The 25035-nt window shown below is 37.8% G+C and overlaps 1 protein-coding gene across 2 annotated transcripts in view; it reads right to left on the bottom strand.

The window, feature by feature from the left end:
* LYRM4 (LYR motif containing 4) overlaps positions 1-25035 on the bottom strand; it is a 79124-nt gene that overhangs the window by 34823 nt on the left and 19266 nt on the right. For both annotated transcript variants that reach the window (XM_019613760.3, XM_010708400.4), the window contains exon 2: positions 23385-23505. In XM_019613760.3, the coding sequence (XP_019469305.1) occupies positions 23385-23505 (121 nt within the window). The remainder of the gene's footprint in view (positions 1-23384; positions 23506-25035) is intronic.

Raw genomic sequence — 25035 nt, 5'->3', positions numbered from 1 at the left:
TGCTTTTAATAGTACATAGAGTATCCAGAATGCCAAGTTTCATAATGAACTGTAACAAATGTTTTATGTAAAAATGAAGCAGTAAAAATAGTTGTGTAAAATGCCTATACTTCTACTAACTGTCCTGCAAATACCCACACATTACAGACAATTTGTCAGTGACAAGGCTTCAAACTTGGAATGATAGAATACTGACAGGAGAAAATAAATGGAAAAAAAAGCGTCCTCTGGCTTTTCTGCTTCAGATGTATATGCTGTTAGACCTCCTAGGCTTTGTTTAGTTACCTTGTACAGGGGATTGGAATTCTGTTCTTGTGTGCATGTAAGAATATGAACGCATGGCAAAATCCAGTAGCTACACAAAAAGGACTTTTAAACTATTGAACCATTCCTCAGCTTCAATTGCTTCCACTCCTTGAACTTAAAATTCAATACCAAGCCATTAAGCAATTCTGTATTTGCCTCAAAGAACATCTGACTGATGAGAAGAATGACACATGATGCTACACCCAAGAAGCCCCTTGCAGGGTGATGTGCTTCATCCTTCCTACAGGGCAAACGTATTGCTGAAATGATAACAGCACTGTCTAGCAATAATAGATAATAGAGCAGAAATTCTAGGATGCCACTCCTGTATTTGTGACCTGTTTGAGGGCTGCACAAATCTGCTGTTTTTTATCTCCCCCAAGTGGTCAAGAGAGTTTTAAGTCTCCTTAGAGAAGCAGCTTCTCTAGGACAACTTCTCCAGTCAGATGTAAAGGCTAGCAATGGAATTGAAAAACTGCACAGCTAAACCAAATAAAAAGGTCATTAAGAAGGCAGAAAGCCCAGGAAACATTCAGTCTCAGAAGTAAAACAGTTAATCCACATATCCCCATATAACACCTAAACTTAATTCCTGACTTGCTTTCCAATATACAACAGTCTGAAGTATAACTTGAAATAGTACCTGTGTTTGACAGTTTACAAGTGGGTTTAATCACCTTAGTACAGATTTGCTAATAATTTATAATCCAATTCATCTTTGAAATAACTAATATTTCAAGCACCTGACACCAGAAGTATCCAAACTAATATAATCTCATTGCAATTAATAGCCTCAAACCATTCGATTGCAATCTATCACTACTTCTCAAACAGCACTGATTGCAATTACATTCCACTTTTCCTTAAAGTCTCCAGTAAATTTTAGAAAGTAAGCAACTGTCCTTCACCCTTTCAGTTACACATATTTGTTTTAAAAGGGTTCGGAAGAGTATGGAAAGAGAAGAGGAGATCTTTACTGTTATTCTAACTATATTCTAAATCTTTTACAGATGTTAATGTGGCCATAGGCCAGCTTAGACAGGATATAAACAACTGTCCTCCAGTTTGCTCTTTCGTTCAGTCATTAGCATTCATATTCATGAAACATACTTTATCCTGGAAGCTAAAAGCCTCTCTTTATTCAAGGAACAATTACACCTCTGGCTGCATCATAAATTACCTGCATTCTCAGGACAACATACTTATTATAAACTTCATCTAGAGTAACAATCCTAGATATGAGAGAAGTGCCTGATAATTACTAAAAATGCTTGGCTGTTTATTTAAGCTATAAAGAGTGCTATTTATACATTGTTGTCAAAGTGACAAGGATCACTAAGAAATCTTCCAGTCAGTGAAAAATTCGAAATAGTAAATTTCCACTGGTGTTTGTACTTACTACTCACACACACTGAATTTCCCAAGAGAGATAAATGCAATTCTATGATTGATCTTTCCCAAAAAAAGGTCTACCTGGAGGCAGCTGGCTTGGGCTGGGAAAAAGCAGTAACCAAAAAGGCATCATTCTCATTATGACAGGCAAGGGTGGCATTGAAAATGATAACAAAGCACTTTGACTTGTCAAAGCTGTCCCTGCAACTACGATGAAACACACACAGCTTTCCACAAACTAAAGTTCAAAACTATGTCTCACCTTCTACTTCCACTGGAAAAAAATTAAAAAAAAATTAAACGAGCACAATTTTATAGAAACAAGGTATGAATCACAACTTTGGCTTTAGGTATAAGATGATGGATCCATTACTGTTTTATGTTTTATGTTTTACTTTTGACTTTCTATGGTAAGTGTTGGATTCCACTATAGCTAAGACTGAGGAGTTCTTTTAGTCATTCTCACCTGCAGAACTTTCCAGAAAGAAGTCACCATTCCCCTTTGCTAGCTGACTGAAATTTTCTGGCGTTTGATTCTATGATTCCATAAAACACATAGGCTTAAAATCCGAAAGTTCTCTGTAACTACTTCCTGTGCAAGAGAGCAGACCTGATTCATGAAAGAACAAAACCATAAATCAAGTGCGAATGCTACTATTAGGAGTAGGCTGTAGTTCTGCAAACTAAATGAATGAGTTCCTGCTGATTCTTGTTAACACAGTAGTGGAAATAGTACTGGCAATAGTAATTCAGGATAGAGTTGCAGAGGTTTCAAAAACCTATGTGATTTGTCCTTCTGGCCTTCAACCTTAAGAAAAATCATCAGTGCTCCAATACAACCAAAGAGAACCATCAGTGGATCTCCCTTTGTTCAAACTGTGATTAACAGCTGCCCACTGTGTTTGCTGTTTTCTGTATAAGACACTTCATGCACAAAAGACCAAATTCTTAGCCAGCAACATGCCCCAGTACACATTACACAGGGAGTCCCCGTGCCCACCGTACAACAAATATTGGATCATGGAATTGGCTGTGCTAATAGTAAGCTGAGTAAGTGGCTTTTCAGTATTATTATATTGCACATTTTTATCACAAAGTTTACAAGGCATCTGTACACTGGCTGTGTGCAATTGAAATCTGGGCAACATAATAAAGAAAAATGCCTCTTACCTGACTTTCCATAATTTGGTCTACAAGAATTCAGAGGACTGAGTCTCACTAGTATGCTAAACATTGGCATGCCATAGTACAGCAAAGAGTCAGTTGTTGGACAACGAAGAATGTCATGTAGCCTAAGAAAAAAAAATTATAAGGATTTTTGCTTCTCTAAAGGAAAAAGAAACCTAGACTGACAAGTCTGCGGAACATGCGTCACTTATGATGAGCTCATACAGAATTTCTTTTAAATTGTTGAGTTTTAGCTATGCTACTTTTCTTCTGCTAAGGCATTCCTCTCAAGTTTTTCTTTCAGTGAATCAGAAAAAGGAGTGTTTCTGTCTCTCCACATACCTCTTCCATATATTTCTTCAAAAAAGATCCACTATTTTTTTCCCCAAATATTTTTCCGTTGCTAAAGATACTTCTTATATCTACACCACTTTCTAAATCTTAGTACCACGTTTGGAGGACAGAATTAGAAAATTAAAAAAAAAAAAATTGAGGAATTCATAGCCAGACAGAAAAAAATCCGCCAAATACCAAAATAACTATTTCTAAAGCTGTAATTTACTGTACTTTTACAGCTCTGTTTACGAGTACAATCAGGTTCATATAGTAAAAATAAAGCCAATAACAAGCCAAAGCCTCCTAGAAAGGCACCAGGCCTTAGGGTGTCTTGATAGACCTTGTTGAGCAAAATTATGAAAACATACCTTACAAAGTGCAGAACAAAACGCAAACAAATAAATAAAACTAAGAAGCCCTATCCAATTCCACAAAATTGAGTTGAGGTGTGCTTTAAGTAAAGTTTATGCATCAAATTTACTTCAAGAAAAAAAAAAATCAGTCACCCTTTACATACAAACATAACACAAATCAATTTCCTGAAATACTGATATATAAAATAACATTAAGCACTCTGGGATCCAGTCAGGGCAATGAAAGCAGAAATGCAGAGAAAAAGCAGGCTCAATTTTCTGCAGAGGTATAACACAGTTTACTCTGTATCCAGTAATCATGCAAGATGCCTAATGCTCAAGTCTCTGGCATCATTTGACAAGGTGTAAAGAAACCTCTGCTATAGAACGTTTTAAGGAGGTAAAGTCCAGCCACCTTATGACTGAGGTCAACTGCAAGCTAGCTTTGCACATGAAAGCACTAAGAAAATGATTAAAATTTCTAGCTTGATGTTTCTATGTACTGGTGATTGTAAGATACTGTGGATTCTTCCAAAATAACAGTATGGCTAACAATGCTCTATTTTTCTTCTTCCCAATACCTCCACGTTCAAATAAACACACCTTATGATTCTATAAGGGGAAGTGTTTTTTTATGATTCTATAAGGGGAAGTGGTTTTAAACTGAGATGGGGGAGGGTTAGTTTAGATATTAGGAGGAAGTTTTCACACGGAGGGTGGTGAAGCACTGGAACAGGATGCCTAAGGAGGCTGTGGATGCTCCATCCCTGGAGGCATTCAAGGCCAGGCTGGATGTGGCTCTGGGCAGCCTGGTCTGCTGGTTGGCGGCCCTGCACACAACAGGGGGTTGAAACTAGATGATCACTGTGGTCCTTTTCAACCCAGGCCACTCTCTGATTCTATGATGATTCGATGATTCTAAAATGTAAAAGCTGGATTAGTTGTTTTTTCCAGGTAGCCTATAGCAGTACATTCTTCCTGTGACATTACGTATCGTAACAGCCAAAATCTACCTACAATAACCAGGAAATTCATCATCTATGCTCACAAGTTCTTGAAGAACAATTTGCTAGGTATCCATAGCTTCACATGGATAGACACAGAAGCTAACTTGGAGCAGAAAAAGGATAAAGTGAACTTGAATTTCTTCACAGATTACATAAGGAATTAAAGTAACCTCTTCAGGACCCTTGGGAACACATTCAAAACAGATATGAACTTTTAATCCAACCACTGCAAGCTCTCTAATGCAGAACTGAAAAATCTGAAGAACATTTCCTGAAAGAAAAACATACAGCACCCAACATCAAAAAGTGTCTTCATATTATGCAAGCCTTAAAACACCCTTGTTGTATATGCAACTGGAAATTTACCTGTTTTAAAAATGGAGAATCCAAGAGTGCGAGTAAAGAGAAGAAGGGTAAACAATTTTCTACATCATTGAAGTTTCTGCCAAAACCACAAGAATTGGTAATATTCTAAATCTCGGTTTCTTGATGCTACATACGCTGTTATCTCATCCTTTTCAAGTATCTTATGGAGCATACTTGTGGTTCTTTTCTGAACACCTAAGTATGCACCTCACTCCCACTCAGCTATAGAACAAAGGGCTGATATTTACCTTTGCAAAATTTCATTAATACTGTTGAAATACTTTCTTTCTTCTCAGGAGAGACCTTCTTCCCAGCATCACATTCTTCACATTCATTCTTTAGCCATGGAATTGCCCTTCTGTTTTTGGCGAGTACCATTTAATATCAGTTATTACAGAAATATACTACAGATCACTAGAATTTTCTTCCACAATAGCGTGGCTCTCACATAAGTATTTCAATCTTTCAAACAAAAAGACTACGTCAGCAACTATTCTCCCACGGGAGAAAAATCTGATGTTGTTTATTAAGAGGCAAGTTACAACAGCATGCTTTCATTGCCTTACTGTAAGTGCTCAAAGACAGCTTTGAAAGAAATAGGTACCCATCAGAAAGGACAACACAGCAAACACATAACTGTCTCTTACAACACCTTTTCTCACTGTAGAAACCAGAAATTCATCTCCCTCTGAGTCAAGGAAGAGCTGCCAATCTGCAAAATGCATGGTGGTACAAGCATCCTTCTGCTTGTGGGTGATACAGGATTTCTGTACCCTGACACAGAGATCCTTATCAACTCCAAGCCTGGAGTAGCTCTGTACTCCTCTTTCACCTCCTGCTAGAGATGAACAAGGACAGGAGCACAGCCTCACATGGGAAAGGGAAGCAGAGAGACAGAGGTGGGCTGAGCAGCACCACGAACTGTGCAGAGCCGCTGCCTGGATGCTGCTGCTCAGTGTCACACAAACTTGGGATTGGCTGGCTGCCTGTCTTGGTAGCATTACTGTCTGCTGCAGAACTGTAAATCCCTTGTCCTTTTCATCAGCAAATAGCAAATAGCAGAAACAGACCAAATAACTGTGTTGTTATCTATAACACAAAAAATGTAGTATGCTTAAAAACTAAGTGCTCTTAGAAACCAAAGGTTTGGTGTATTTTTGCAAATACTACATTAGTAATGAAATGTTTGAGTCTAAATATACGTTGTTGCAATACAGGCAAGCTTTTTATAAAAGGAATTTTTCCATTCCCGCTATCCCTAAATTTCTCTATGCTTTCATAATCACAGATAAACAATGATGGTGAATTTTCAAACAGACCATTACTCCCAAACCTGAATCTCTGCTCAAAACCCAGCAGAAATGTTTTCCAACAAACACATTTCTAAAAATGGCCCAATAGCACAGCACAGATTTAAACAAAGAATGTGAGCTCTTCCTCAGTGGGATACTAAAAACAGCATCTCAGTATAATTTTAAACACAGCCTCCTAAATGTGATAATAGGGCACAGGTATATTAATGCAAGGAACATCATCAACTCATTCTCCTCTTTGCAAGCTTTCAGGCTCTTGAAGTGTCTTGTTGCCTTACTTGATTCACAACCAATACAAATGAGACCCAGAGACACAGACTGGCAAAGCAGACAGCTGGATCAAAGGCAGACAGACGTGGCTTGGTATTTTAGGACCTGCACCCCCCCCCCCCCCCCCGCCTCTTACAGTAGCCTTCTTTTGCTCACAAGCTCCTCTACTGTTTTTTCTCCTTTGGAGATCTGACTTGAAGGACAATAAGACTTAAATTAAGGTTTAAAATAATTTGGTAGTGGATGAGCACACACAAAGCACAAAGAGAGGAGAGCATAGCACAGTGCAGAATAAGGACAGACTGACTACACAGACAGGAACAGAACTGCACGAGCAGCTCCAGTGAAAGCAAAACTCCTGTATCCATAATCATCTTAATAATGAGTGCTGAGCACAGAAACAGCACAGGAAATGTTTACTGCTTTGTTTGCATTTTACCTTCTGATGAATCCTAGGATAAATAATTATGCCAGGAAACCACAGGTAAAAGTCTAAGTGATCAGATGATAGATATCAGGTCTTGATAGTCTTTTTGCATCTATCTCAAGCCCTAGCATTTCCAAAAAGTGTCTGCACTTGATTATTTTAACTACAGGATCACGTCCAGCACAGATTTTGCTGAAATAGATCCCAGTGATGCAGAATTTCCCCCTTCAATGTGATTTCTACCAACTGCTCTGCTTGTTCAATGCTATTAATAAAAGCAGCAAACAAACAAACCACAAAAACAAAACAAATCAAAGAGAAATCTGAAATGCCCCCATTATTACTAAGAAGAAATGGCAAAGATAAATCACATGTTAAATCAGGAAATCAAGCTCTCAGTACTTCCAAAAATGATAGATGGTATGGGAAGTATTTCATGGGCTTTATTGCAGCAAAAAGGTGTTCTGATCTCCAGGGTTCACAGTTGGAAGCTGCTGAACACTATTCTTGTGAGACAGCATTGCAGAGAGAAAAATTTGCAAGTATGCATAACAATATTACAAGTTAAAATGCCAGGAAGGAACACAAAGTCTTCCCTGACCACAGAGTCAAATCTACTCAATGTTTATTGTCTGTGCAAGAAAAAGAGATGAAACTTTGCAATGACATCCTGATGAGAAATTAAAAACAAGCTGAACTTCTATCTCTGTATTTCAACAACAACAACAAAAAAAACCCACCCACAACCCCAGATGTTAACTTAAATGTGCTTCTTTGCCTACCATCCATGTCCCATGTTCCAGAGTTAGATGTGTGATTGTAAAATGCAAGGTAAAATTGTTATGTAAAATTGAAATTTGTTGCGAGAGGGATGGGGTTTTAAAATGCTGTATTTAGGCTGATAAGATAAATGCTAAATATACGCTATTTGACAGATGTAAAGACAGACTGTTTCACAAGTGCTATTACAATTTGTACAGAACCTTAGAAACTTCAGGCTAATAGCAATTTATACAGGTGAACTGCCAAGAAGTGGAAAGAATGCTGGTTTTATTTTTGCTTGTTTAACCAGTGCACTGCTGAGATCCAAAGGAGAACCAAGGGAAAAGTCATTCCATATACAGAATATACAGAACCTTTTCTCTAAATAGCTCAAGCCTGATTATTTGTTTAGTTGAAATAAGTCATGCTAGGTATTTGATTATTCGTGTTTCTGCAGTTAGTATACAGACTAAATACAATAAATTTGGATTCTGAAAGACTTTTCCTTATGACAGAAAGTCAAGCTTGGAAAACAAGTTCCAGATCTATCATGTAATACAGATTCTGATTTCTTTAAAGCACAGCCTAACTATTATTTATAGCAGGAACTTCCACACACAAATGTTTCATTATTTAATTCATAAAGCAACAACGTGATCATGTGTCACTATGATTCAGAGCAATGTTAACCTTTCTCAGAAACCATAAGCTCAAACCACAGCAGGAATCGCAATCAAGCTTCTTGAAGTGTTTCAGGCCAACACCATGCTGCTGTGTTGCATCTCTGGTGCCAGAAAAGAGTTCCTTCAAACAGCAGCAGGAAATAGAAATTAAAATGGGTAGGTCATAAAGGAAAAGCAATGAGCGGTTATCGATCAGGAACAATCTCCACATACATCAATGATCACTAGGAATCACAGAATCACCAAGGTTGGAAAAGACCTGCAAGATAATCCAGCCCAACCATCCACCTACCACCAATATCTCCCCACTAAACCACGTCCCTCAATACAACACCTACATGTTTCCTGAATACCTTCACGGACAGTGACTCCATCACCTCCCCAGGCAGCCTGTTCCAGTGCCTGATTTCTCCTTCAGAAAAGGAATGTTTCCTAATGTCCAATCAGGCCATTCCCCCTAGTCTTATTGCTCAGCTGCACACACTGCAGAAGTGACAATTTTGATCTCTCAAGTTCATGAAGCACGCTGACACTGTGGCATTCATCCTTATAGCACCATACGATCCATGGCTAAGAGCAGACCAAGAGTAGAACCCGGGAGAACAACATGAAGCCGTGACAGGGGAGGGTCAGGTTGGATATAAGGAAGAGGTTCTTCACCAGAAAGGGTCAGGCACTGGAATAGGCTCCCCAGGGCAGTGGTCATGGCGTCTGATAGAATTCAAGAAGTGTTTGGACAATGCACTTACATGTAAGGTTTGATTTTTGGGTGGCGCAGTGTGGAGACAGGAGTTGGATTCAATAATCCTTGTGAGTCCCTTCCAACTTGGGATATACTCTATGATTTTAGACATCATCAGCAATTAAAAAAAAATCTTGACCTTCAGTCATAACATTTCATAACTTCAGTCATCCATTTTTTCAATTGTTCATCACCTGTTTTTCAGCTACTGACACAGACATTTCAAAATTGGAATTACTTCTGTAAAGCACTTCTTCTTACTTCTCATTTCCAATTAATTGTCTGTGCACAACAGGACACATCCAACTGTACATACATAGTCATTAGGCCGAATATGCAAATGAGCAGCTGAATGCTAATTTTCTTCTGTTACAGTCAGAGACTGCCTTGTTTGACAGCAAAGGATGCCACGAGCAGTGAACTGTAAATGCCTCCATGTGATTGGAGATGCAAAAAATAACTCCATGTGTGATACCTGAGGTATGAAATTCTTGGTCCTGGGGAAAGACAGAGAGCAAGGGTAAGATGATGGGCCTCAAGATGAAGATGGGCAGCTGTGAAGGCTGAGAGAAACCAGATATGGGGTACCAGGCAGGAGCATTCAGCTATGACCAGACAGGCTGTTTCAGACTGCAACGCCCTGAACTATTGGTTGTACTGAGGAAAGAGAAGGATCCAAGGGATGGAACACCTCCCACACAAAGACAGGCTGAGAGCTGGGGCTGTTTAGCCTGGAAAAGTGAAGGTGCCAGGGTGACCTGATAGCAGCCTTTCAGGATCTAAAGGGGCTGTAAGAAAGAAGAGGACAGAGGAGAAATAGATAGACAGGACAAGGGGAAATGGTTTCAGAGAGGTGGAGGATGCCCTGTCCCTGGAGACATCCAAGATCAGAGTGGATGGGGTTCTGAGAAACCTCATCTAGCTATAGGTGTCCCTGTTCATTGCAGGGGAGTTGGACTAGATGGCTTTTAAGGGTCCTTTCAACAGAAATGATTCTATAATGATTATATCTACTGTCTCTCAGAGCTGCACAGAATTACACAGAGAATCATGATCACAGCACTCTGTATTTGCATTTATTTATTGAGCTGATCTATTCACAATCCAGACAACAGTTTCAGATCTAAAAGCAGCATGCTAAGCATAAATTTGCATTTTGTACAAGAAATAACACACAAATCATGCTGTTCTGAAAGTCATGTTGTGTAAGAAGATCCAGTATTAATTTACAAGGGCAGGACCTCAAGTACACAACTGCAAAGTGTCAGTAATCTATGAAACATAGGGTAGTGGTTATTTGGTGTCTCTCCCCACATGCTCAAGAGAATCTATTTTAGCTGTACACCTATTATTTCATAACTCCAAAAGCATCAAGCCCAAATGATCAGAGCACTGTGTGGCAAATCTAATCACAAAAGTTGAATGAAAATTAAGGGAGGGAGTTAGAAGCCTCTATTTCATGCTACAATTTTAATCCTTTTGCTGAAGAGGTTAAAGAAGGCATTACTACAAAAACATCTTAAAATGGGAAGCAAATGGCATTTAAAACAGCTTCATTTCCTACTTAGAGTAGACTTGAGAGCAAGGGGAGCAAGCATGTAGGAAGGAGAATGCTCGAAGAAAGAAATAAAAGCACAGTAACTGGCACTTCCCTGCAATAATATTATCAGCCTGCTGAGAGCAATTACAATAGCACAGACAGCACTTGCTTTATTGTGACCTTATTGAATTAAATTACAGGAAAAAAATACTGAGATTCAGCAGGGAATTTATTAGAAAATTTTAATGCCAACTTAAATTTGATCCAAAGGCCTCAATATTAAAGGTCATATCCATTACTGTGCTGTGGGAAACCTTGGACCTCTGTTCCTATCAACTACCCTTTCTCAGTTCTGGTTTCTTTTCTTTTCTTTCTTTCTTTTTTTTTTTTTTTGTAGGAGAGGGTCAGAGTCTCCTTCTTTCAGCTTCACAGCACTCTGTATCAGAGGTACAAGACTGCTATTTCCATTTTAAACAGTATTAGCTAGTAAGTCAAATAAAGAACTCCAATCTTAATTTAAATGAAAAGCAGAACACAAACCTCCAAATCAAACAGCAGTGATGAAACTAATGTAGTATACAATCTACTTTTGTTGCCTTATGCGGATGTATAAAACACGTAACTTGACCTTCACTGAATTATCTGTTTTACCGTACTTCCAGATCAACTACCGTCATGATAGGAGTCAGGTGTAAGCTGACAACCAACTTCCACAGAACAGATTAAAGAAAAATAATAAAAAAAATCCAAATTCTTAATTTTGAAAAATTTTTGAAATTGGTAGCACCTCCAACAGAAGCCTGATCAACTGAGTCCTCACAGGTTCCTTTGTTTGTAGTCAGCAAGCTCAATGGTGGCAATGCTTATGAGATATTTCTTCAAGGCCAGTCGCTCCCTTACACACAGTTTTCAGCTTTAGAACAGGAGATACATGTGCTAAGTGTCTGTGAAAGAGAAAAGTGCACTGAAAGCTCATGAAATTCCTTTTTGAAGGAGAGACTGCTTCCAGATTTGTAGGATGTACAGAGTAACATGAAATTACCCTGCTTCCTATCTGAAGTTAGGAAAGAAGTAGAAACGTATATGGCCTATGCTTTATCAAAATGATGAAAAAAAACAAACAGGAGTTCTAGTTTTACACCACATTGTTTTCCAAATATGAACATGTATTAGAGAAACAAGCACCTGTTCTTAAATGCTTATATAATTTCAGAGCTTACACTGGGAGTGACTCCCAGTGCAGCCTGAGCTCCTAAGTGCCTAATAGCATAAATGTGTAAGGACAAATCCAAATCCTTGCTGTCACTCTGCTCAGGTACCCTTTGAACCAAAGAGCCATCTGTTCTTTGCAACCTATGAATATCAATTCAGGTTCATTACGGTTCTTTCTTATTCAGTAGCCTCAGTATTCACTTAATGTAGAATGTCTGAGGAAAAGCAAAAAGTCAAAAGACCTTCCTCTATCGGGCTCACCCAGGCTTTAGAATGATCCTACCTACAGACATGCATCCTCACACTGGTGTGCTGACCCAAGTATACCCTTCTACATCAGATGCAAACTATTCCTGGCCCAGAACCTGTGCAGCACTGTTCCCGTAAACATGCCATACAAGCCCTATACCAGAATGTCTGGTTTTGAAACTAAATAGACCATAATTAAGCAATCTACCACAAAAATCTTGATACACAAACATACTTAATCTGCCATGCTAGAGAAAGCATCAATTATTTTGTCTTCTGAATTGCTCTACCTTTCAGAAACATGTTTGCTTTAATGTGAATTGCCTTGCTGACCTCTGTAATTTTGTTCCTTAGGCAGCTATATCCTACTCCAAAAAAGTGAGAGAGAAGCTTAAATAATTACTTTTAACATTTGCAGACAACAAAATGGCTGCTACATTATAATAAAAACATTTAATAATTTACTTCATCTTCATATAAGAACAACCAGCCTTGATGTTAGAGTACAGACATCTTAGTTTCTTAGTACACTGACAGGAAGAGCTCTGGGTCTGATTTTTTTTTTTTTTAAAGGATCTAACAGCATCTTATTTGAAATACAAAGAAATATAGCATATTAGTTACTAGAGTACTATGTGAGGGACCATGGAACTGAGGTGAGAACAGTAAAGGCTGGAGGACAGTGGAAAGGCTGATCTCGAATTGAGCATATGAAAGGTTCTTTGCACCAAGATTTGAGCATTTAAATTGTTTCCTAGGACAGAGATCCTGGTAAATTTTTAATTCACTTTTTTTTTTTTTTTTTCTCCTTACCGGACCTGCCTAAAGGGAAGTCTGTCATCATCAGATATAGAAACATCCTTTTCATACTGTTTTCATTGATTGAAGATATTTCTTGTACTCCTTCTCCACTTCTTCAACTGACCTTTTGTTCCTTCCTACAAGATGCATTTATCTTTCTAATATCATTTATAACTTAAGCAAATGGAGCACCTGACTCTACATAGAATACCACTTAATTATACTGTATTTCAAATAACAATTAAGTCAACAGTTTCTTCTAGAAGACAAGCAGCACTGTAAAATTCAACACTGTACAAAAAGGCCACCTTTAAGACAAATTAAAAAGACAAGTAAAATTACAAAAAGCACAAATAGTGGCTTCCCTGCTTCTCTCTTTCCTTACCCTGGCATTCCATCACATGGCTCTGCTTAAACTAAACAAAACAGTCTCATCTATTCAGTCTTTCTTCAGGGTTCATTAGACAGGATTTTTAATTCTCCATTTGTCTTATTGCCCAAAAAACATGGTCAGATTGACAGCAACAATGTGGTCAGCATCCTGCCAGCTGTCTGGTCTCAGTAGATTTTCCCTTCCAGTTTACTGCTGTTTGGATCTAGTAGAAGAAAAGAGAGAGGTTGATGAAAGGGCTGTATCTACTGAGAGAGATGATATTGTATAGAGTTAGAATATCAGGATCATGCTTTAATTCCTGCTGCCCGTGTACTCTGGCAACACAGGCAAACGATTTAGGTCCCAATGCACCAAAGTCCTCAAGTATACGCTTAAATCTAAATAGAAGTTACCTCCATCTCCACATCAATACCAGGACAGGCATGTGGTGAAACACATAGCTAAAATCACATGCCTTGGTCTCAGAGAAAGCAGTGCTGCTTCTGTAGAACAGTAGAAGAACCAGCGATTCTCCCTGCTCTTTACATGGCTTGTGCTGCAGAGAGCAGAGAAGCACTTGACCCTGACAAATCCCTTGGAAGGCACAACAAATGTACGGGTACTGCCACACTCACAAAATTGTAACAACATTAGTAAAACTAGCAGTTTCAACAGACTTTTTTTTTTTTTTTTAAGCCATGAAGCATACTTCATATTTGGTGAAAGTACTTTCCTTTTATTTCAATGGCTTTGTACTTCAGTATTACTCTACACCACATGACCTCGCATATCAATTTTTTCTCCTCTTCCCCCTTGAGCATACATACGAATCATTTAAAAGCAATTTACAACATGTCAAACTGCTTGTGGAGACTCTTAAGAATCTTATGCATGAAGTTAACCACTGGCATGATTTATTATTGAAGTTCCACTGTTATAAGTTGACAATTAAGAAATATTGATAAATGTAAACACATTATTGATGTCAATTAAAAAGCACAAGATTGATTAACCTCCCAGAGGTATACTGGCACAGGCAGTTAGAGAGTAATCATCCTCAGTAAGTATTCACCACTGACAAATGTGCACAGAAATTAGACTGCTGTGAGACAGAAAGTACTTTCAATTAAAATTAAGATCATTTGAACACATAACCAAAGCACTGGGTCAACAACTACAAAAAACAACACAATTACAAACAAGATGTGTATTAATATGAAATGCTAAGTGATTAGGTCATTTGTAATGTTGTCATTAATGATGCACTGATAAAAATACAGTTAAAAATTACCAAAGGAACAGCTCAGCTAGTGAATTACACTCATGAAACATTATACACTCAATAAACATTATTTAGCCACCATACTGCAGTGTTCATAGCTGCCCTGGTGAGGGACAAGACTTTGCTTACAGGATACACAATAGGTTTCCAAGTATGTATTTATGTACATTCTAGAGGTGATCAATCTATAAAGGTGAGTTCAAAATTCTACTTAGGAATAGTTCACCTTCTACAGAGCAAAGTCTTGGAAGGACATTCAGGTATTACATACCTCGAAGGGCAAAGCTTACATCTGACATATCCCAGACAGAAATCAGTTTGTGATTTAAATGTGATTGAAAGAATCTGTCCTCCTTTTTTCTTATTCTTTTTACTTGCTTGCGGAATTAATATACTGGCATAAAGCCTGTCACCAAGAAGAAGGTCACTGCAGCTATAGCTTTTAATGACCAGAGGAAAAAAGAACATGCACAAAAAAAATAACACCTCACAACAAAACCCAAAAAACTCCCAAACACCTTCACCTCAGAAAGTATGGAGCTAAAGATAGCAGCAATGCACCAGTACACCAAGGAGACTGCGTAAACACTAGTTAAACTTCTCACTATGCTCTCATCTAAAAAACAAACTTCCATGCTTAGACTTCCAAGTTCTGTACTGATGTTGGAATATAGCACTAACCCTAACTTCTTTCCCAAAAGCTTGGCCTTCATCACAACATCATGTATCAAAAATTCTAACATAACATGTCCTTGATTAATACGTCCATGATAGAGCTTCTTCATCCAAAAGAGCTGTGCATGAAGGCTACACTCGTGTTTACGTGTATTGCCAAAATAAAGCTAGACCACTGTGAATCTACTTGCTAGTAAAATTCACTTAAATGGTGACAGAAATTAATGACAGAAACCGCGTTTGGTGCTAACCTAAAACACAGAAGTTAGCCCTTCATAAGCTGTAAAGAGAAAACCTCTACTTCTAACACCCCAAGAAACTGATAACTGAGCATGTCTGGAGAAAACATTATTAAAAAAAAGACACTGTACCTAGGTCTACATGACTAGGTAACTTGTAGGACAATGGGGGCGCAAACACCAACATCACCATCCTAAACCACAGACTCAAGTTCAAGAGCAGCAGACACAGTCCAGGAGTCCAATGGCACCAAATTAGCCAAAATGCCTCCTGGAGGGAAGCATACTTGCTCAGTTACGATGCTGCTGAACCTGACATCATATCCTTTCAATGAGCAGTACAAAATCAGGAAATAAAGTTCTCAGAAAGGAAAGATAAATGAATAACAAGTTAGTAGAAATCAAAAAGTGTGGAAGATCAAAATCAAGATCACCTTTGTAATAATTCTGTAATGTCTTGCTTTTTTCAGAAATCCTCAAAACAGCAATATCTTTCCTCAGTGTCTTGGTATACTTAAAACTGGTTTACCCTGTTATATCACCACAGATCTCCAGAGAGATCTATCATCTGAAATGAATGTAAGTACAAATTGCATGCAAAGGTTCTACAAGATAGCATGTTTGAAAAATAACACACAAAACACAGACATACTTCTCTTTCTCCTATCTGCTAAAAAAGATTTTCCACAAATGTTCTTCTTTGCAGCAGACCAGCACCTCCATGAAGCCACAAAGCAAGCAAAAGAAAACTGCTCCAAGCTGAGCGTACTTTCAATGCTAGGAAATCTCCCTCAGCTAATACTGCTACCAGTCGGAACAACAGACATTTCAGCATCACAATCAGGTCATGAGCATGGCAGAGGTCACCTGAGCTTTGATCAAAATGGGTAACGCTTATTTTTACCTTTCCTCTCTTGTTAATGTTTAGGATTTACAGTAAGACATGCATGTGTTTGCAATTACTCACCTTGTTTGGAAAAGGCCCACTTGACGTTTAGTGGCAAAAGCCATCCTTGTGAGCTGCATTCATTACCTACCAAGCAGAAGCCCTAAAACTGAACTCAAGCAGAAACATCAAAAGCTAAGGGTAGATGAATACATCTCACTGAAAATGAGATTTTTGCTTTTTTCTGGGGCTTTTTTCAGCACATAAATTTAATCAATACTGCAACCTCATTCAGGAAGCTACCGACCAGCCAGGATGGTGAAGCTTACTCTTTTCTATGGGGATGTTTGCACCTGGCACTGATTTGATCAGATGTGACGTACTGCCAAGCCAAACTGCCCACTAGAAAGTAAGTCCTCCTCCTGTCCTTCAGACAGCCTCCTCTGTGTGTAAGATCAGATGCTCAGAGCTCTGGATACATTACACAACTACTTATTATTTATAATAAGGCCCCAATTTCTCCAGATTAGCAAATAAGTATAAGTTACAAAAATAATAACAGCTCTTTCTTAAAGATACATTTTAAAAGCTGCTGCTAACAGTCTTGCATGGTATTTTTTTTTTTTTTTTTTGAAGGTTGCTGTGTGTGTCAAATGCTGTGCAGTAAGCACTTCTGTTATAGCTCTTACACCTGAGAGGAAAAACTGCACGCTTACTTCTGAATGGCCTCTGCCTGCAGCCTGAAGGACAATTCCAGTGCAGGGCCTACCTCTGTATTCAACATGGCAGGCACAAGCCACCACTTACAATTTAGTCAGAGAGGCAAGCAACAGAAAATAATTTGTGAAAATTCAGTCTTGTTGTCCATCAGGAGAGCTAAATGAGAGCCTGAAGAATAACACTGCCCTGGAGATTCACACAGGTGTAACCTAGAGACCAACAGCACCTGAAGCAGCACTTGAAGGTGGGCAAGATGTCTGCTACACTTCCTGCACATCAAGGTGTTAGAAGTTAAGCTGGTCTGACAGCTCCAGGCTTGTGGCAGCTGTTAAAGTATTGCATTTCCTCAAAACTACCCAACATACCAAGAGAAAAAGCTATTTGGAAAGAACGTTTGAAGGAGATCTCACTACTAGCACGTCCTGTGAAGGGCCAAACTCCAAGTCACCTGTGCTCCAATTCAAATTTACCAAACCTTTTTTCCAAGTGACTCCTACTTCAGTTTTCTCCTTGTTGCTTCTCACCTTTTCTTCCCTCCAAAACCTTAGTGGACCCAAAAAAAAAAAAAAAAAAAAAAAGAAGCATTCCTCCTTACCCTGGAATACAGATGCAATGCAAATGCGAATTTGATGCCTCCCCACTTCAGTTTTAAAATCACAGCATTATTTGAGTTAGAAGGGATCTTTAAAGGCCATCTAGTTCAACTCCTCTGCAACGAACAGGGACATCTACACCGACATCAGGTTGCACAGCCCTGTCCAGCCTGACCTTAAGTGTCTTCTGGGACAAAGCATTCACCTCTCCGGGCAGCCTGTTCCACTGCCTCACTGCACTTAGTTTCAGGCTCTTATGTATCATTTACTAAAAGCTGGTATCATCAATCCCTGTCTTAAAAAGACTAAATGACTATGAGAAGTGTTAAAAAAAAAAAAAAAAAAATCAACCAAAAGATCTTTGGAATTAAAACCAAAATCAGCCCACAGAACAATCCCCCTGATGCCTCCACAACTCTAAGTCAGCTGACTAATTCCAGCATAAGTTTGGAACCAATCAAGTGGGAATTCATTATCTACTAAAGCAATTAAAAATTGACTACTTGTATTACACCAGACTAGGAGTAAGAAAAGTAAAAGAAGTTCAGGCCAACCACTTTGAATATAGCTAAATGTCACTGCCAGCATTTCAATCCACCTCACCACCCACTCATCTATCCCACATTTTCTAAGTTTCATAACAAGAATGTTGTGAAAGACTCTATCAAACGCCTTGCTGAAGTCAAGGTACACAAGATCTACTGCTCTCCCTATATCTACCCAGCCAAAGACATCATCACAGAAGGCTATCAGGTTGGTCAAGTGTGATGCAGAGAGTTCAAAATAAAGCCATACACCCCATATTTACTGGAGATGGCAAATATGAAGAAGAATATGAAACCTAAATCTCACACTAACTATGACATGGACTTTCATCAAGACATAGTCACGAAGGATTTCATTAAACAGAGCTAAAGTTACTATAATAAAAGAATATTGCAAGGATTAGAAATGAACTTATAAGATCCAAAATGCTGCTTGCACTTAACATTTATTATCATTAGTGAAGCCTTTTTAATGAAGTTTTCATACTTTGAAACCATGTTCCTTCACTCTTCTACACATCTGAAGGAAGCCATAAGAGAAGTCAAGCCTGAGGAAGAACAACTTATGCCTATGAGGACGTTTGTCCGTCTCTCCCCTTAGAAGACACCCATGAACAGCTGCAAAGGAAGGAGATCCTAGTGTCTTGACTGGCTAACACTTCATGACGTCTCTGGTCTCCCAGCTAAAGATTTGTGAAAAGTGATTTGCATCTCTCATTTGCAGTTATGTTGTATCAAAAATGGTACAATTAATAACATTTCAGGGCAAATTCTCCTGCCTCTCACATATTTCAGCTGTGACAGAAATTCACAAATGACTCCATACTAGCATGGCTAGGAATGGCTGTTGCAATAATACTCATTCTTAAGGGCACCAAAGAATTCTCCTGAAACCTTTAAAAAACTTTCTACTTGTGACTGTGCATTTCAGACACAGTCACCTCCCTTCTTGAAAGGGAGGATGCCATAAATGGTGCTGTTTACACAATTAAACACACAAGCACATGATCTTCATAAACTACATCAAGAATCAGAGTTGTTCCTTTAGCAACCCTATTTTTAAATCAAAACATGCAGAGGGTGGCTATGGTGGAGATTAATGTTCCTCCATGCTTTTCAGTTTTATAAAGCTACTTTTATAACATTCAAGTAAATTGAACAGTGACTGACATGAAGAAAATGACAGTAATCTATCACTATTTCACATTTCCCACTAGGCTGATTCAAATAGTTATTTATGAACCTTACACTTCAGTGGTCACTCTGATGACTAAACCATAAATTAGAATGTAAAGTGAGTATAAATTTGATTTTAGAGTAACAACAAATTGTCAACTAGGTGAGATATTATTTAATTTCTATTGATATGCTATGAAAAGTCAGCAATAACAAAATGTGCTACATCATAATAAATCCCAAATCTAGCAAAAAATGATCACTATATCTTATTCTTGCTTGTGCCTTTAAAAACACACTATGTTATGCTCAGTTAGTTTCAAATATAAACTCTTAATAATGTCAGATGACATCATTACTTATATTTTCAATTAAACAAAGAGCAAGAATGATTCTTCTGCCCCCACAGTGCATGATTAAATGTGACAGCAAGCACATATTAATATGAAATTTGATTCTAAGTATACTATGGTTCTGATGAAAAGTTTACTTTTAAGAGACACTCATCGGTCCCTCCCAACTCAGGATATTGTACAACTCTGACACACTATAGAAATTCTGCAAAGAACAACAGTTCTCCGTTTATTAGAAAAACTTTTCTTTGGGTGCACTGCTGGATGAAGGAATGACTGAGCAAAACCAAAATGTTGTAACCAAAGCTTCAGGAAGTCTTGAAGGAACTCATGGCTCAAAAAAGTATCCTGATGAACTCATTTTCCGTTTTAAGATCATTTTTTGCTGAACGTTCCTCTGCCTTACTTTGCTGTTTTGACTCCAACAAATACATACATTATAGAAACATACGTATTTTTATACGTATGCAGCATAATCATGCTTTGAAATTGGAAATCTAGTAGTGCAACAAATGAAATAATTTAATGTAAGTTTCAATTTTAGCAGTGTTAAAATGTGAAAGTTGTGCTGAAATCTTGATTATTCCTAACCTTTCAAGTGCATTTTTGCTACAATCATTGCATGGAATGATACAAAAATGTGATCCAATTTCAAACTTCTTTAGCAGATACATTTTGCATACGGGAGAAACCCCTTCAATTACTGAATTCAATTAGAAAAACTTTTGGCTTCAGCAATAACCAAAGCCCTTCTGTATTATTCTGGTTATGTCCTAGTGATAAAAATATCCTTCAAGGAACAACCTTGAACATTCATAAAGATAGGTCAAGCAAATGGAATTGAATACAACAGTTTATAAAATATATTCACACTAAGCATAAGTTTTATATGTTTGTAAAGATAAAATATATACATGGAGATTTTCATATTCAGAAAAACCCAGTGGAACTTGAATCAAAAGCGTACTAGAACCCCACATGCCTTTACTGTTTCTGATTATCTTCCTGGCTGAAAGATTCACACCTACACAGAAAGCATTTTAAAGCAAGAATTATATGTTACACTGTAAATTGAAATACGGCTCTTCAGGATTTCTCTATTGTGAATTGAGAAACATTTATTATAATATTTACTATAATATTTATTTGATTAAGTAGCAAAGTGGAAGAAAAAAGTAGCATATTAGAATGGTTGTACTGGTAGAATTAGCAGAATCCTTCATTAGAGAAAATAACAAGTCTTGTCTATTTTTTTCATTGTTGTCATGCTCTTGATTAATGTATTATACTTTTATTACTGCAAAACAGACTGGTTTATGATATTACCTGTTGGTCACGTACAAGATTGTTAAAGGTATGTCTGGAAGTACTGGCACATGCATGTGTTTTATGCATGTTCAAAATGTTTACTATCAACCAGTGAATGCAAAGTGTTCTTACAGCTTTACAACTTTACAACTACTCCTTTATAACAAACAGCAAGTGTGTATAACATCAACAGATTAATCAGGACTGCCTCTTCTTCCTACTCTTTTGAAGGTAGTTGAAATATCTGATATTGAATGACAATCTTTAGGGTAAAACAAAAATTCATAGGATTTGAAACAAGATGCATGCCATAGAGAAGAAAGAGTCTCCTCCATCAAGACTCTTGTTTCAGAAAACTTTTTCAATTATCTACAGTAACTAGATTTGTGCAAAAGAGTTAAGCTCTATTTTAAAATCTGCCCCAGATCTATTACAGCTGAGACGAATAGAAGGAATCATGTCTTCTTAAAGGAAAAAGGTTGAAAGCTTTTATTTTAGGAAGACTTATCCACCATCTAACTTAGAACTGGTCTTTTTGTTTAGGCTTATAAAGAGAATCAAATTCTACCTGTATGAAGTTGGGGTACCCCAAAAGTTAATATGCTATGAACCATTCCCACATCCAAGTTAGGCATATAAGACTGGTATTTTCACCCGTTTCTAGCGTTTTGATATCTTGACATTGAGGTCTTTTCAGAAAGAGCTTGTTCTTACAAAAAAGTTGTGCCAAGTAGGTCCTAGTAACAATATTTAAAACCATAAATAAAATTTATTACCACATCAGTCATCCACTTCACAGCAATATAGTTACCATAGCAGCCTCACTAGTATTTTTCCAACTTATCGAAGTTATGTTTATATTTTCACTCACAGCCAGAAAAATTTTCTGACACGTTGACATTTTATTAATTAAAATTCCAAACGAAACTTATCTATAGCATTTCATTATGGGAGATCCCATCTCCACAAACTGTTACTATTACGATGCAAAGTTCTGAAAGTGGCAGAATTGGTCTCTCTACATTCTTATCTTTCACTACTTGTTTATGATTTTCTCCTGACTTCTTACTTTTCTGCATAACAGATCTGCATATATTGCCTATTCAAGTTCCTATCTACATACAGTACCGAGTGGAAGGGACAGAGGGACAGAGATACTATAAATGCTACTCAGACCATGCCAGAGAAAAGTACTGCCAGTGACTCAACTTTTTTCCAGGAAAAACGTATCACCGTGTTTGGAAATATAGTTAGTCAGCATTTACTTAATTCGCTTTATGATTTTCATGTTCTGATGTTGTACAGTGTATCTGGAGCTGGGGAAAAACAACCAGAGAAGGCAAGACTATGTGGAGAGATTGTCACAGCCAAACTGTGATGCAAGAAATAAGGAATGTGAAAGTATGCTCTGAAAGTAATGTCTCCTTTATTTCATTATGTCAGCCCAAGACATCAGAGGCAGATGTTGGTGGAATGGCAGTAGAAGTTGAACGTTCCCATCAATATTCCATTATGTTTTGTTGCTGTGGGACAGATGGCAGCAGAGGGGCAGTCTGACAAAATGACATCTGACACAGAATTGTGGAAGAAGCAAAGGTGTGGAAATAAATTCCTCCACGTGGAAAGAAGTGGCACTTGTTGACATTTAATGAATGCTTGCTGAATGCTTCTAGAGACCAACCAGTGGATGTGAGCACAGTGAGACGGTGGTGCATCTCAGCAGTGGCAACAGTGACAGTGGGCCACTTCCACAAATGCAGATTTTTACTAGTGGGGCATGTAGGCTCTCTTTTATCACTGGTGGAAATATGTAGCTAATGGTGGTGATCAATGAGGAAAGGTATTTTGTGTCTGAAAATTTGCTTATAGCCTTATTGTGCTCTTTGTATCTGTTGTAGTTTCCATGGAAATAAACAGGAGGCTTTTGAAGCGACCTACATAATATACATGAGCTAGAGGAAAGAGATTCAAAGGAAATTGAGAGCAGAACAGAAGAACAGAGTGAAGAGAAAGACAAAGGTAGTAAGATAAACAGCTGAAAAAATAACACAAGACATACAAATTTTTGGGATTTAGGATGGACAAATTTTTGTATGTCGTCAGGCTACTGGAATAAGCATCCCTAAATCCTCATTGCAACCACAGTGGATAAATGAATTCTTTCTATCCTCACAAACCCAGACATACAAAAACTACAGTTCATCCAGGGATGTTTTGCACCAGGACCTATTTTTTCCATCTATAATAGCATAAGCCAGTTTAATGAGATGTATACAACTCTTAGATAAGATAACAGAAGTAAATGTACCTGCCGATGAATAATCTCTAGGTTTTCTTTTGCCTTATTCACTAGTTCTTCTATTTTTTCAGAATCCTTTATACTCTTGTTTTCTCTGAAGGCGTCTCTTATCCTTCTGATGGCGTATGTCCTAAATATAAACAACAAGACAACATGTTTATAAACGTGCCACAGTTTTATGACATTTCAACACGCCATAAAACATACTGAATTAGTTCAATAAATGTACACATGTGATTTTTTCAAAATATATATTTTTATTTAGAATTTTGTTGGAGCAGAAATAGTGACCACATTAAAAAAAAAAAAAAAAAAGTAATTTTACTGAAATCTGTAGGAAATTCTCATACTTTCCATATCAGTCAAGTCACAGAATGATAGAATGTCTTGGGCTGAAGGTGACTTTAAAGATCATCTCGTTCCAAACCCCATTAAATCAGTCCCTATAGCTCTGCTTCTTACTGCCATAAACATACTATTGCATCCCCAGCCTGGTTAATGCAAAGCTCAAGATATTAAAAACAAACAAAAACCCCAAAAACAACAGCAACAAAACCAGAATGAAAAAAATCATATCCCAAGTGATTTTTCATCAGTGTGATTACTTTTATTCCTAGAGCTCTGGAGCTCTCAGTGGTAACTGCTACATGCATTATGCATTATTACCAGTTCTGACTTTCCAATCTGGCAGTCACAGGTAGAATCATGCATTGACCATACCAAATAAGGCTGCTTCTTTGTTATCCCTTCCTTCTCCTGACAAAGCATATTTCAACTTTCAGTCCAACACCTCCTCAACCATTTCATCCCTCACAAGCAGTAACACATATGATCTCTGCAAGCAGGGAGAGCTTTTGATTTCTCCTTTCAGAGAGGAAGATCCAAATGTGCAGTCATCTCTGAAATTGTCATCTTTGTCTGAAGCCAATAAGAATCTTTATGTGGTTTGCAGAGTATTGCTTAATAAAAAATAGTGCCCATTTCAATAATACAAAATTTTCAGACTCAGCAGTACATACTTTTTATTACACATTTGCTTGAAGGTTAGAAGGAGAACTGGCCTTTTGCTCAGCTATCTTGGTAACATTCTACTTCTCTACTACCTGGTCAGTACTATTTTTAATACAGAAAATAAAGCCCTGTGTGGGGCACTAGAATAAAAAAAGGATGCTGACAACACCACTATTAGTGTAATGTTTCAACAACTGTTTTCAATCCTGTGTACAAGTGAAACATGAGATGCAAAATTGCTTTGAACATGATCATGAAAAATCCCACACGCTATACTGAAAAATAAAATAAAAATTGGAGGAGGTTACAGAGAAGGGGAAAGGAAGAAAATGAAGGATCACCAGGCAGTGTCACTCCATGCCATTAGATGGTGCTCTCCAGCTCCTAATGCAGGCACCATCAGCCAAAAGGCATATTTTCTCTTTGAGCTCATAAATAATACATTTCAATCACAAGAACCAGGATGGTTATGGAGTCCCACCCTGCTGCCACACACCGGCAGATGGTGTGCGCTTTTAATTAGGGCCTGTTCACCTATAATGTGACACTGGGGTGTGCGAGTGAGCGAACGTTTGTATGTGTGAAGTTAATAGAATGTATTAAATATGGAAGCTCATTCTCATCTGCAGCTGGTGTCCTAGAAATATTT

The sequence above is a fragment of the Meleagris gallopavo genome, chromosome 3 (assembly GCF_905368555.1).
Source record: "Meleagris gallopavo chromosome 3, MGAL_WU_HG_1.1, whole genome shotgun sequence".
Lineage (NCBI taxonomy): Eukaryota > Metazoa > Chordata > Aves > Galliformes > Phasianidae > Meleagris > Meleagris gallopavo.
The sequence above is the reverse complement of the archived record's forward strand: the minus strand, read 5'-3'. Positions and strand labels throughout refer to the sequence as shown.